This window comes from Schistocerca serialis, chromosome 3 (assembly GCF_023864345.2).
Source record: "Schistocerca serialis cubense isolate TAMUIC-IGC-003099 chromosome 3, iqSchSeri2.2, whole genome shotgun sequence".
Taxonomy (NCBI): domain Eukaryota; kingdom Metazoa; phylum Arthropoda; class Insecta; order Orthoptera; family Acrididae; genus Schistocerca; species Schistocerca serialis.
In genome coordinates this window covers 616169783-616185620 of record NC_064640.1, presented here as the reverse complement: position 1 = coordinate 616185620, position 15838 = coordinate 616169783, and the positions used below count along the sequence as shown (strand labels likewise).

The 15838-nt window shown below is 43.2% G+C and overlaps 1 protein-coding gene across 2 annotated transcripts in view; it reads left to right on the top strand.

Annotated features, from left to right (window-relative positions):
• Nucleotides 1-15838, top strand: part of LOC126469547 (glycine receptor subunit alpha-3) — a 478682-nt gene that overhangs the window by 363155 nt on the left and 99689 nt on the right. For both annotated transcript variants that reach the window (XM_050096664.1, XM_050096663.1), the window contains exon 9: nucleotides 12060-12220. In XM_050096664.1, coding sequence (XP_049952621.1) covers nucleotides 12060-12220 — 161 coding nt within the window. The remainder of the gene's footprint in view (nucleotides 1-12059; nucleotides 12221-15838) is intronic.

Here is a 15838-nt window from a genome sequence, read left to right as displayed (position 1 = left end):
GCTGTCGACACTGGAGCGCAGATAGACCTGTTGTGCTTCATGAGGAAACTCTTCATGATCAGAAAATAGGGGTGTGGTGCGCAGCTAGTGGTGATAGAATAATAGGTCCAATTTTTTTTAATGACACAGTTACAAGTGAAAGATACGTGCGAAACATTTTGCGATCGTTTTTTAATGAACTGAGTGAAAGAGAAAAAAAGCTTAGCATTTTTTCAGCCGGATTCGTCAAGGGCTCACACGACCAATGTTCCTTTGCACGCAGTTCTCGATGTGTCCAATGAAAGTGTGATTCGTAACAATATTCAGTCCACTAGAAGTCCTGATTTAACTCGGTGTGATTTTTATCTGTGAGGTACACTGAAGGACAAAGTGTACGCAACAAATCCTCACATGACAGAGGAACTCAAGGATAATATCTGTGAATAAATTAATTCCATATCTCTGAGAGAATTACATCGTGTGATTAATAATTTCTTGAGTAGATGTCAGAAATGCGTTCCAAAAATGGCAGACAGTTCCTGCATCTCCTTGCGTGACATGAATGAGTACAATTTTTTTTGTTTATATTCTAAATGTAGTCATGTCATACCGTAGCAGTAGACGGACGATACAGCATCTGATCGCCAGGCAATGGAGCGCTCGCCGCCCAGCATCTACTACACCGCACAGGCGGTCATCAGATAAATGGAACACCCTGCAGTTTATGTGTATATGGGAGTGAGTGCAGAATAATTGGATGAACAGCTTGTCATAGCTCTCTCTCTCTCTCTCTCTCTCTCTCTCTCTCTCTCTCTCTGTGTGTGTGTGTGTGTGTGTGTGTGTGTGTGTGTGTGTGTGTGTGTGTGTGAGAGAGAGGTTTTTCCCTTCGCCTGCTGCTGCTGCTAGTCCCCATTTCACATATATATACTGTATATAGAAACAATTCATCATAAATGTAAATACCCTATATATTGAAATAAAATGTAAATATTGTATATAGAACCAAAATGGAAAACATATTATTTCAGTTCTTGTACCTGATAGTCATAAGCCATCAGAAAAAACAACTTTGCAAAGAAAACCAATGTATATATATGTAAGTAAAATGGCTTTGTAAATACATTAACAAATAAATAAAAATTATTGTTTATAACAAAAAATAGCTTTCCATATGAAGCACTTTGAGGCATATTATCAGAAACTGTATTAAAATAAGTTAGAAACAGATAGCTTTGTAAGTAAAATAAAAAAATGTTAATAAATAACAACATATTATTATAAAATTCTATTGCAGAAAAATAAGTTGTTAATACTAAACCATAAAGTTTACTGTTATATCATTGTTCTTATTACCATTCCTTTCATTAAAGGATGTTTATATAACAAACCCAAAACTCTCCGCATGATGCACAGACCTCGACTGAAGAGGCTACACAGTTGATTTAGTTATAGAGATGATAACTGGTAGGAGGAGCTCGAACCTCAGTGGTCCATTAGGTTTCCAGCTCCTATTAGTTGAGAGAGATAGGGAAATAGGAGAGGTTTCCCGCAAATTTTGTATCACATGGCCAGTATCAAGTTACATCATGACCCTGAATATAAGCAACACAACTGCCTAAGGTGTGTGAGAGGTTCCCCTGGGTGACCTTGATCAATTCACGATGGTTTACCAGAGGGAAGGGAGTGGGGATCACCTTGAATATAAATTGGCGATGGGAGTGACCTGACACTAGTGATAAGAATGGGATCTTACTATCTCACTGCCCTTTAAATTGCGTCCCTTAAATCCTGCTTTCTTTAGATATGTTTCCCTTTAAATCTAGAGCCCGCACTGATAACCTAGTCACAAGCATACACGATTAGTAGTAAATGTCTGATGTTCTCGCCATTGTGTAGTATTGTGTTATACCACAACAGTGAAGTTACGGTAGAACGAGTGATTGTACAAATTTACGTTTCACAGAATGTGGAGAGATATTCTAAAACTTTTAAGGACATAGAATCAAGCGGAAGTCGTTTTGCTGCAGTGACCGCATTTTCTGCCAAGTTGAAATTCTCATCTAAAATTACACAAAACGTCTTCACTATATGACAAGGTATTGAAATTTCATCTAAAAGAAGAGGAGCAAATAGTTCACGGAATTCAGAAATACTCAATTTTTGATGGGGTGCTAAAACTACTTGGGACATTTCGCACTTAGTTTAAGTCCCAGGTTTTGTTTCCATCTTGATATTGAAGAGAAATCATAATTCATCTAGATGATCGTAGTACTGATGTCTTCAGGTTTGCCACTTATGTAAAGCCGGAGGTCGTCGGCATAGAAATGATATTTGCAGGTGTATTGAACCAACGAGATATCAGTGAAATATAAGCAAAACAATTGTGAACTTAGGATTGACCCCTGTGGCACTCCTGGGAGAATATACTTCCAAGACAACTTTCCACACCCACAGACAACACATTAATGTGCATTTTCCAAATAACTTCCAAACTACTTCAGCGTACTATCTTAAAATCTTAGCTGTCCAATTTTTGTGAACAGTTTGTCACAGTTGGTGTCAGATGCTTTGCTGAAGTCTCGAGTGTCAACGTTATGGCCTCACGATTAGTGTTGTGGAAGTTATATAGTTTGGGGATTCTTGCTCACGATATTTCTTTACAGCGTAAGGACTGACTGACGATGAGAAAAATGCGTTCAGTTTGTCAGCTGATACCTGAGAAATAGTTTCTTTTTTTTTCTGTTTCCCACACACTAACGATGGAGATAGAATCGTGGATACTGTACCGCCACACATAAGGGACGTGCGTACCTGCTCTTTGACACTGCTTTACCGTGCTTCCCAGCTTTTGTAGCGTTCCGGTCTCGAATTTACTTTGAAACGCCCATGAGCAACATTCCTGTTGTTCATCATTTGACATACGTCAGTTGTCAACCAAGGAGCAGGAGGTTTTTTTTTTTTTTAACACATATTGTGCATACTGGTACGTGTTTGTCGATGAGAGTTATGAGCTTATCACTAGGTTCATGAATTATGCCATCAATTGTAGGCGCTCTGATTATTTGACGCCACTGGATTTCTGAATTTCTGAACAATCAGTTATTAGAGCGTCACAAAATGTATGCTTAATGTTCCTACAAGTTACGTTACGCAATTTGACCTTTGGGGGCTGTGAGGAGTAGACCAAAATTATTACATTATGCACTGAGAGGCCTCGAGCGGAGGTTTGTCCTATATCTCTTACTTTATCAATCTTTCTCGTTCAGATTACATCTGTAAGAGAGTGTCTGTGCTCTGCGGATGTGTATGGTTTGTAATAGGAGAATACTCAGGTTCATGTTATTCCTAACAAGGCATACATGTCGATGACTGGAACATGTTTAATTTTAATTTGTGACTGTAGCATATCTGCTCTGAGCTTTGGCCATTGCCTTCTCGAATTACTTTACGGTTTCTTAAAATTTCATTCTGATGAAGAAATCCTTCGAGGTGTCGAAACCTAGGTCAGCGTACCAAACAGTTATTTGCAACAGTTTAGCTGCGTGATTCCTGTGTCAAATAGTCAAGTTGTTGGAACTGACTCATCTTCTTAGGTTCGTTGTGGATAGATTGTCTCTCAACAACCTTCCAATAAGAATGATAAGCTCGTGTTGACACTGAAGTTAAAGAAATTCCGACTGAAAGAAAGACATTGTGCTGATTTGTGGAGGCTTATAGACAGTCCAAATGGCGACAGTTCAAATGGCTCTGAGCACTATGGGACTTAACATCTGAGGTCATCAGTTCCCTAGAACTCAGAACTACTTAAACCTAACTAACCTAAGGACATTACACACATCCATGCCCGAGGCAGGATTCGAACCTGCGACCGTAACAGTCGCGCGGTTCCGGAGTGAATCGCCTAGAACCGCTCGGACACCGCGGCCGGTTATAGACAGTCCGGTCACATTAATGTGACCACCGGCTAAGTTCGACGTCAATGTGCAATAACCACTCACAGACGACAGATGGCAGCACTAGCAGTGAAGGCTGTATAAAGCATGTCGGAGGACTCCGAAAAACAGTGCAGTCATTGTAATGCAGAAACGGAGCTATATGTCTGACGTCCAAAACGGCATGATCATTGGCTTCCGCGTCAAGGGTTTAAACATTTCGTGCATGACAAAATGGCGCCATCAAAAACTGTTGCCGAGCAACTGTGGTGAACCAGGGATTAACAACGGCTGGGCAGATGTGTACGGTTGAATAGACGCGCAACTGTTGACCTAATGGCCGCCCAGATGAATCAAGGGGCTTCCAACAGTGTCTCCTGAATGACCATTCAGCTGCTGTTGGCGAACATGGGCCTCCGCTGCAGGCGCCTGGTTCATGTACTCATGCTGACTGCTGTTCATCGGCGATGAAAACTGTAAGTTGCACGCCAGTACCGCAAGTGGACGTCCACTGAGTGGCGACAGGAACCCTTTTGAGATGAATCACGTTTTGCGCCCCATCGAACAGATGGCTGTTGGCGTGCACGGCCCTGCAATAACCACTGGAAGGGTCCAGGCCGGAAGAGGAAGTGTTATGGTCTGGGGGATGTCGTCATGGCATTCCCTGGGTGATCTCGTCTTTCTGGAAGGCAGAATAGATCAACATAAATATGCATCTATCCTTGGGAACCACGTCCACTCCTACATTCAGTCTGTTTTCTCCTCAGCGCAATGGCACCTACCAGCAGAACTATGCAACATGTAACACAGGTTGCAGTGTACATGCGTGGCTCGAAGAGCATCAGGATGTACTTCTCTGGCCACTAATTGGGCTGGATAGTCTACGGGACCACCTCGATAGGGGTGTTCGCACCACGCATCCTCAAATGAGGAACATAGCGCAGCTGGCCACGGCACTGGAGCAGGAATGGCTTCACGCCACTGTCAGTACCTTCCAGAACCTCGTTCACTCTCTTCTTGCTCGTCCGTGTTGCAAAAATCGGTTGTTCAGGCTTTTGAGTGGTAAGTGTAAGTGACACCAGCTGAGCGCTTGAGTCCCTAGAAGCTTTTGTCACCTGCATTTCTTTGTTGCAGTTCAATGTGCTTAAGACACTGTGTGTTAGGTCAAATCTTATTTACACATTGACATTCCCAGCATGCTGGGTTGGCCTGTCAGTCCTAAGAAACGTGTATCCCAGAAAATCAACACATGCAGATAATATGTTTCAGTCACATTGTGAGCGTGGGGTTGCTATTCTGTCGTTCTGCGCAATGGATTAATCTGAGATGTACCCTATACCCTGTGGCTCCTGCAAGATGCAATTTCCACCCCCACACTACTACAGAAGTCAGACAGACGCTCCTCAGATAAGCAGTCCACCATGATGCCACTCAAAAATTCGCTCGCAGGAGTTTAACTATAACTCTGTCCATTCACACTGCACAATAAGTGTGGCAGCCAACACAGTGAACAATGCTTAATAGCAAGGACTCAATATAGAGTCGCACTACGATTCGCACTCGACAGTGGTGCTCTCAAGGACTCAATATAGAGTCGCACTACGATTCGCTCTCGACAGTGATGCTCTCCCAGTGAAGTACTGAGGAGAGACTTGTTCCTCACTCTTTGAGTACACGTACCAGTGCGCACGCTCTCGTTACGTGTTCTCACTCCAAGAGCGACAACAGAACTGCCCCTCTCCACGCCAGACGTGAAGGGGTATATCTTTTGGTCTCTTCCATTACTCCTTCAGCTCAAGGCGTCAGAAATATCGTCTGCCAATCAGTATTGCTCTTCTAAAACGGGAGAATGACGTTTCGTTTAAGGCGACTAATCCGGAAATCTGTAGTATCGGCATTTGGCGTTTGCTGTCTCCCTGTGAAAATCTCTGAAACTGCGTGCTATGTGTAAAGAATGTGTAAGCTGGGCGCTCCCACACAATGTAGCGGAATTTGCTTTTAAGCCAAACACGGGGTCGTTCTTCCTCTCACACAGGCACACGCTGTCCGCTCCTCAGGCGGCCGTCGGCCGACGTAGATACCTGTGAAAACCTCTGAAGGGACCGGCGTCCTGGTGTGCGGTGTTTGCCTCTCCCAAACTAAAAGCTCCTGTGACCGTCGTGTCTGGAATGTATGCGCGTACGCCAGCCTCGAGTATTTCAACCACGGTGCGCTTACTTGTTATTTGCATATCGTTTACATGAATTCATACAACATTGACTTTATCTTATCGAGTTTCGGTTTGAGTGAAGCATCTTGATGTGCGGTATATGATTGTGAGAGCGGAATATGTAAGCAATGAAGGCCAGGAGACCATGACGTCTTACAGCGTTTTGCACAGAAGGACTGCTTGACAGGTTAGCTGATGCAAAAGAAAGCTCGGTTTTTCGTAATGTGCGGTCACTGATTACATATCAGAATGGGCTACTAGCGGCTTTGATGCATGGTGGTACCAGGAGACCTGCAGAAGCATGTCTGACATGTTCCCGCTACATACAGGTATAGTCAAACCTGCTTTTCTCACAGGCGGCATAGTTCAGAAGTGACGAGGATTTCGTGCGTCCTCGATGTTTCCAATTTACTATTGCTGAAGGACAACGGATCTGAGATTTCAGGTTTTTTGTGTTATAGTGGTACGGGAAATGGAGAAGGAATATTCGTGGTGAGGAGTTAATAGAAAGAAAAAGTGGGATCATCGGCCGGGCCGATGTTGCCAGCATAAATACAGAAACTTGATAACTGCAAGATTAGCATAGAAAGCTACAGTTCAATTATAAATTACTGTAATTACACTGGCATATGTTTTCTAATTATATATGAACATAAATAAGTCACGAAGACGCATAAGCAATGTAATCAATGCAAAGAGCAATAATCACAGTGGTACTACAGGTAAAGAATTTTAGGACAAAAGAAAAATAGAGACGTCAGTAGTAACTAAAATCTATTGATAACTACTGTTGAGACTAATATAGCGCTAACAACAGGAGAGGGCATAATGGGAACGTAATTACAGAGTTAGTATTATTGCAAAATAGCATTTCAGAGAATGATCGGTGCTACAGCAGTTTGGTAGCAAATCAAGGCAGGTTGCGTTCAGTTTACCGGTTGGCTCGCGTAGTTTCATTCAATGTTATTCAGTTCTGTCATATATATAACTCCCTTCCTTCCAGCTGCGATTTTGATAAATACTCTGCCATGAGTTCACAAGTTCTGAAGGCCGAAATCGGATACGGCACTGTTCAAAATATTTAGCCGTTTCGCTGTCAGATATTCTATTATTGTTAACACTGTCTTTGCAAATTTTGTTTTCTTCTGATTAAAAATCTCCGCTAAACATTGGTTGAGGTTCAGTAGCTCCTAATACTCTTCGTCCACCAGATGTTATGTTAAATTTACATGTGCTCTAGCTTCTTTTTCCGAATTTAGGGATCTGAAGACTTCTCATAGGTCAGCTGAGAGTAGATATGCTGATATGCAATCTCTTACGTTGAGACTCCTGTTTTAGTTTTGAATTTGTTACCATTTTTATAATATCTGATGGAAGCTTGATATTATTTAGGTTGAATAAGTATCTTGTGTTTATTGTGATGGTGGTGCAAACTATTGTTGATATTTCTCGGAAGCTTTCTCAAAAATCTGTGAATCTCGGTCGTTCACTAACTGCAAATTGTGCAGTGTACTATATTCACTTGTAAACCCAGTTTGTAGATTTGCCTAATTAAAATCGTTTCTCTACGTGGTTGGGATATTTTTACCGACTATATTATGTATTAGGGGAAGAGGCCGACAGGTTTGTAGTTTCTGTCAAGTCATGCCCGTCATCTGCCTTGTGAAGCAGAGTACTTGCAGTATAGTTATGGCTTCGGGGATATTTTTTACTCTGCAAGAATTCTGTAGACAATATTCCAAGTTGTCTTTATATCAATTTTCCTGCACTTTAATTATTTCTATTGAAACATCATCACATCCTTGTGCCTTTCCACTCATCATAACTGGAGTGGTTTTTGAAGACGTAATCTGGCGTTACTTCCAGAATGCTATTATATTCATTATTAATCATCCATGTTTTTGATTCATTTCTTCGTGCGGTTCTAGGCGCTGCAGTCTGGAACCGCGAGACCGCTATGGTCGCAGGTTCGAATCCTGCGTCGGGCATGGATGTGTGTGATGTCCTTAGGTTGTTGTTGTTGTGGTCTTCAGTCCTGAGACTGGTTTGATGCAGCTCTCCATGCTACTCTATCCTGTGCAAGCTTTTTCATCTCCCAGTACCTACTGCAACCTACATCCTTCTGAATCTGCTTAGTGTATTCATCTCTTGGTCTCCCTCTACGATTTTTACCCTCCACGCTGCCCTCCAATACTAAATTGGTGATCCCTTGATGCCTCAGAACATGTCCTACCAACCGATCCCTTCTTCTGGTCAAGTTGTGCCACAAACTTCTCTTCTCCCCAATCCTATTCAATACTTCCTCATTAGTTACGTGATCTACCCATCTAATCTTCAGCATTCTTCTGTAGCACCACATTTCGAAAGCTTCTATTCTCTTCTTGTCCAAACTATTTATCGTCCATGTTTCACTTCCATACATGGCTACACTCCATACGAATACTTTCAAAAATGACTTCCTGACACTTAAATCAATACTGGATGTTAACAAATTTCTCTTCTTCAGAAACGCTTTCCTTGCCATTGCCAGCCTACATTTTATATCCTCTCTACTTCGACCATCATCAGTTATTTTGCTCCCCAAATAACAAAACTCCTTTACTACTTTAAGCATCTCATTTCCTAATCTAATTCCCTCAGCATCACCCGACTTAATTAGACTACATTCCATTATCCTTGTTTTGCTTTTGTTGATGTTCATCTTATATCCTCCTTTCAAGACACTGTCCATTCCATTCAACTGCTCTTCCAAGTCCTTTGCTGTCTCTGACAGAATTACAATGTCATCGGCGAACCTCAACGTTTTTATTTCTTCTCCATGAATTCTAATACCTACTCCGAATTTTTCTTTTGTTTCCTTTACTGCTTGCTCAATATACAGATTGAACAACATCGGGGAGAGGCTACAACCCTGTCTTACTCCCTTCCCAACCACTGCTTCCCTTTCATGTCCCTCGACTCTTATAACTGCCATCTGGTTTCTGTACAAATTGTAAATAGCCTTTCGCTCCCTGTATTTTACCCCTGCCACCTTTAGAATTTGAAAGAGAGTATTCCAGTCAACATTGTCAAAAGCTTTCTCTAAGTCTACAAATGCTAGAAACGTAGGTTTGCCTTTCCTTAATCTTTCTTCTAAGATAAGTCGTAAGGTCAGTATTGCCTCACGTGTTCCAGTGTTTCTACGGAATCCAAACTGATCTTCCCCGAGGTTGGCTTCTACTAGTTTTTCCATTCGTCTGTAAAGAATTCGTGTTAGTATTTTGCAGCTGTGACTTATTAAGCTGATAGTTCGGTAATTTTCACATCTGTCAACACCTGCTTTCTTTGGGATTGGAATTATTATATTCTTCTTGAAGTCTGAAGGTATTTCGCCTGTTTCATACATCTTGCTCACCAGATGGTAGAGTTTTGTCAGGACTGGCTCTCCCACGGCCGTCAGTAGTTCCAATGGAATATTGTCTACTCCGGGGGCCTTGTTTCGACTCAGGTCTTTCAGTGCTCTATCAAACTCTTCACGCAGTATCGTATCTCCCATTTCATCTTCATCTACATCCTCTTCCATTTCCATAATATTGTCCTCAAGTACATCGCCCTTGTATAGACCCTCTATATACTCCTTCCACCTTTCTGCTTTCCCTTCTTTGCTTAGAACTGGGTTTCCATCTGAGCTCTTGATATTCATACAAGTCGTTCTCTTATCTCCAAAGGTCTCTTTAATTTTCCTGTAGGCGGTATCTATCTTACCCCTAGTGAGATAGGCCTCTACATCCTTACATTTGTGCTCTAGCCATCCCTGCTTAGCCATTTTGCACTTCCTGTCGATCTCATTTTTGAGACGTTTGTATTCCTTTTTGCCTGTTTCACTTACTGCATTTTTATATTTTCTCCTTTCATCAATTAAATTCAATATTTCTTCTGTTACCCAAGGATTTCTATCAGCCTTCGTCTTTTTACCTACTTGATCCTCTGCTGCCTTCACTACTTCATCCCTCAAAGCTACCCATTCTTCTTCTACTGTATTTCCTCCCCCCATTCCTGTCAATTGTTCCCTTATGCTCTCCCTGAAACTCTGTACAACCTCTGGTTTAGTCAGTTTATCCATGTCCCATCTCCTTAAATTCCCACCTTTTTGCAGTTTCTTCAGTTTTAATCTACAGGTCATAACCAATAGATTGTGGTCAGAGTCCACATCTGTCCCTGGAAATGTCTTACAATTTAAAACCTGGTTCCTAAATCTCTGTCTTACCATTATATAATCTATCTGATAACTTTTAGTATCTCCAGGGTTCTTCCATGTATACAACATTCTTTCATGATTCTTAAACCAAGTGTTAGTTATGATTATGTTGTGCTCTGTGCAAAATTCTACCAGGCGGCTTCCTCTTTCATTTCTGTCCCCCAATCCATATTCACCTACTGTGTTTCCTTCTCTCCCTTTTCCTACACTCGAATTCCAGTCACCCATGACTATTAAATTTTCGTCTCCCTTCACAATCTGAATAATTTCTTTTATTTCATCATACATTTCTTCAATTTCTTCGTCATCTGCAGAGCTAGTTGGCATATAAACTTGTACTACTGTAGTAGGTGTGGGCTTCGTATCTATCTTGGCCACAAAATGCGTTCACTATGCTGTTTGTAGTAGCTTACCCGCATTCCTATTTTCCTATTCATTATTAAACCTACTCCTGCATTCCCCCTATTTGATTTTGTGTTTATAACCCTGTAGTCAGCTGACCAGAAGTCTTGTTCCTCCTGCCACCGAACTTCACTAATTCCCACTATATCTAACTTCAACCTATCCATTTCCCTTTTTAAATTTTCTAACCTACCTGCCCGATTAAGGGATCTGACATTCCACGCTCCGATCCGTAGAACGCCAGTTTTCTTTCTCCTGATAACAACATCCTCTTGAGTAGTCCCCGCCCGGAGATCCGAATGGGGGACTATTTTACCTCCGGAATATTTTACCCAAGAGGACGCCATCATCATGTAATCATACAGTAAAGCTGCATGCCCTCGGGAAAAATTACGGCTGTAGTTTCCCCTTGCTTTCAGCCGTTCGCAGTACCAGCACAGCAAGGCCGTTTTGGTTATTGTTACAAGGCCAGATCAGTCAATCATCCAGACTGTTGCCCTTGCAACTACTGAAAAGGCTGCTGCCCCTCTTCAGGAACCACACGTTTGTCTGGCCTCTCAACAGATACCCCTCCGTTGTGGTTGCACCTACGGTACGGCTATCTGTATCGCTGAGGCACGCAAGCCTCCCCACCAACGGCAAGGTCCATGGTTCATGGGGGGGGTTAGTTAGGTTAGTTAGGTTTAACTAGTTCTAAGTTCTAGGGGACTAATGACCTCAGAAGTTGAGTCCCATAGTGCTCAAAGCCCTTTGAACCATTCATTTCTTAAATCGGATACACATTTAAATAAATCTTTGAATGCATATACAGTTATCTCTCTGTGGTTATTTACTTTGCTATCTGCCATCTCAGCTGACGAAATCTGATATCTACACATGGTAACTTTGTTTCTTCTTGTTTGTACGCTTATTATTTTAATAGTTCCTGTACCATATTTTCATTATATGCGTTCTCGCATTATGCCATGTTCCTGTTATAGTTTGCTTAAAACTCTCACCTTATCTTCAATAACTGCCTTGTTCCATTTCAGATTATTTTAATTTCCCTTTCTCATATCAGCAACACCTTTTGAATTTGGTCTAATGACTTTTTTCTATGTCCTTATGATCTTAATTTTCTGCTGAATTTGTTGCTTAATTTAAGCTGGTATACCTGTCTTTCCGTAAGCTCTGATATTCTACATTGTGACCACATTATTAAACAATTAGAAAAGATATCAGCTAATTGATAGATAACCTGTTCTGCAATCACTCTAGGGCTGTATTTGAGAGGTAATGGTGTGCTGTTTGTCTGTTCCAGTGGGTGTCGTTCTGGATCAAGCCCGAGGCTGCACCAGCCAGAGTGACGCTGGGAGTGACGTCACTGCTGACGCTGTCGACGCAGCACGCCAAGTCGCAGGCGGCGCTGCCTCCTGTGTCCTACCTCAAGGCAGTCGACGCCTTCATGTCAGCGTGCACCGTGTACGTAGCAAGCTACCTTACAAATTTAAGTACGCGCGACGGTGAGTCAGTAACTAAGTCACTCACTCCAGAATACCGTTTACCGCTTTACACCTTTCACTCCTGTGGTTGGAGAAGATGGCAGGAGTGCTCAAGGAGTGTACCCCACTAGAACAACATGCAGCTGTGCGACGTTTGTGAGCTGAGGGACTAGCCACAGGGACTAGCGTCCTGTTCCCCCCGTTGAGGTTTCCAGTGATGTCTCATTGCAACACGTGGAAGAAAGATCCGTGGATATCGCCGTATGGCAATCGATAACAGGTGTGTGCCCTGGGTTCCTCTCATGGAACTGCATAAATCTTCATTCGTAAGAAGTTGAATTTTCGTAGTGTTTGTAAACGTTGGGTCGACCCCAGAGTACAAATGGATCAGAGTGGGCTCAGTTATGGAGTACCTCATACATTACAATTAAGAAGGAGACGAGTTCCTAATGCGAATCTTTACCGTGGGTGAGTAATGGGTTCACGACTACCAACCTGAGTCAAAACGATCCTCTGTGAAATGGAAGTATGACTTCTCCCATAGAAAAGTAAGAAAAAAGTTTAACCACCAAAGAAGTTTAAGTTTACAGAGCTGCGGGACACGCTGATTTGCTGTTAAGTTGATTTTACCTTTTTGGTGCTAATCGAATCAAAATACTTTGCTTTACATTGAGAGAAAATAACTGAAATCTAACCCTAACCAACAACGTACCACAAACCAATTACCCGTATCAGTAACAAGAAGCCTAACAGTAGTGTGTGATTCATCTATATCAAAGACATACCTATTAGTCCTACCTCTTCGAGGTCGAGCCGCAAAACCTCGAGCTGTTGAACCTACCTGACTTTACCTGCAGTGCAGCTGCTAGTACACTGGTCTCCAAACATATGAACTCTGATAATGGATTACTGTAAGACAACAACGCCTGTAAATGAACAGCAGACAAATCCGGTAAAATCCTAATATATTATTGAGCCCCAGTGTCCTCCTGTTTTGTAGGTGTACAATAGTATTGCTTGAATCAGGATTCACGGAGCTCGCGCAAACGTAACTCCTTCCTCTCAACATGTCATTACCAAAGAAAAAGTTTCTCATATGCGAATTCACAATTCTAAGCTGCCACAATTCTGCTGTGCTGTGCGGCATATGATTTACGCTACCTGCCTCGTGGGACGTAAACCACAACACCAGGATAGTTTAGGATCCGCTGGCAATTCTCCACGACACAAAAACAACCAAACCCAAACATCACGACCAGGTGGTCATCAGCGACGATAAAATCATAATTTTGAGACAGTCAGCAATGGAACAGTCACAGCATCCTACTTACTGACATGAGGTGAAACGATGACGTGTCGCCTGGCATCAGCTTTGGTCGTTATCTACCATCGTCTAAGTTTGTATAGATTGTCACAAATCAAAATATACTTTGACATGACTGTACTTGTTTAGATGTTAATATGAGCAAAAATGACTCGTACTGTGCCATAGAACGATCTGAGTTCCACGTAATCAATACACTTGGATATTTTGCTATCGCATGTTCCAAGTTTGTACTGCCGACGCTAGTGAGGTAAACTGGCATTCTCATTTCAATACTGTAACTGCCGTTCTGCGAAGACTGTTTCGTAAAAAGCTTATTCACATCACCTGTCCAATTACACACGACCTCTCTAGATGCTTGCATGCTGATGAGTTTATCACTCCTTATTGGTGTATAGTAGATGTGAGCCTGATACATTTGAGAGTATGGTGGAGATATAAGAAGAAATATATGATCTATGAATAATGGAGCTCCAGACAGAGGGAATGTGAAACATTTTACGTAAATCACTTGTGCTATCAATTCTATAGAATTGTTGTAGTGTTTGGATTACAGACCATTAAGGTACTGAGAAGAGAGAAATGATTGTAGAACATAAACACACACTCCTAAGGCTACATTGTTCTGCACTTAGCATTATATAATGTTAAAGCAGTGTCATTCCTGATACATTAGTCGCTTGGACTGAAACACTGTTAATAGTCCAATGCAGAAAATTTATTTCCAACACCTGACGTGCATTCACCCTGCGAGTTTTCTATCCCACTCACTATGTTGAGAAACTTTATGATAATAAAACTACTACCTTCTACACCAATTGAAAAAATATACACTCCTGGAAATTAAAATAAGAACACCGTGAATTCATTGTCCCAGGAAGGGGAAACTTTATTGACACATTCCTGGGGTCAGATACATCACATGATCACACTGACAGAACCACAGGCACATAGACACAGGCAACAGAGCATGCACAATGTCGGCACTAGTACAGTGTATATCCACCTTTCGCAGCAATGCAGGCTGCTATACTCCCATGGAGACGATCGTAGAGATGCTGGATGTAGTCCTGTGGAATGGCTTGCCATGCCATTTCCACCTGGCGCCTCAGTTGGACCAGCGTTCGTGCTGGACGTGCAGACCGCGTGAGACGACGCTTCATCCAGTCCCAAACATGCTCAATGGGGGACAGATCCGGAGATCTTGCTGGCCAGGGTAGTTGACTTACACCTTCTAGAGCACGTTGGGTGGCACGGGATACATGCGGACGTGCATTGTCCTGTTGGAACAGCAAGTTCCCTTGCCGGTCTAGGAATGGTAGAACGATGGGTTCGATGACGGTTTGGATGTACCGTGCACTATTCAGTGTCCCCTCGACGATCTCCAGTGGTGTACGGCCAGTGTAGGAGATCGCTCCCCACACCATGATGCCGGGTGTTGGCCCTGTGTGCCTCGGTCGTATGCAGTCCTGATTGTGGCGCTCACCTGCACGGCGCCAAACACGCATACGACCATCATTGGCACCAAGGCAGAAGCGACTCTCATCGCTGAAGACGACACGTCTCCATTCGTCCCTCCATTCACGCCTGTCGCGACACCACTGGAGGCGGGCTGCACGATGTTGGGGCGTGAGCGGAAGACGGCCTAACGGTGTGCGGGATCGTAGCCCAGCTTCATGGAGACGGTTGCGAATGGTCCTCGCCGATACCCCAGGAGCAACAGTGTCCCTAATTTGCTGGGAAGTGGCGGTGCGGTCCCCTACGGCACTGCGTAGGATCCTACGGTCTTGGCGTGCATCCGTGCGTCGCTGCGGTCCGGTCCCAGGTCGACGGGCACGTGCACCTTCCGCCGACCACTGGCGACAACATCGATGTACTGTGGAGACCTCACGCCCCACGTGTTGAGCAATTCGGCGGTACGTCCACCCGGCCTCCCGCATGCCCACTATACGCCCTCGCTCAAAGTCCGTCAACTGCACATACGGTTCACGTCCACGCTGTCGCGGCATGCTACCAGTGTTAAAGACTGCGATGGAGCTCCGTATGCCACGGTAAACTGGCTGACACTGACGGCGGCGGTGCACAAATGCTGCGCAGCTAGCGCCATTCGACGGCCAACACCGCGGTTCCTGGTGTGTCCGCTGTGCCGTGCGTGTGATCACTGCTTGTACAGTCCTCTCGCAGTCTCCGGAGCAAGTATGGTGGGTCTGACACACCGGTGTCAATGTGTTCTTTTTTCCATTTCCAGGAGTGTAGATTCTTTGTGATCCATGA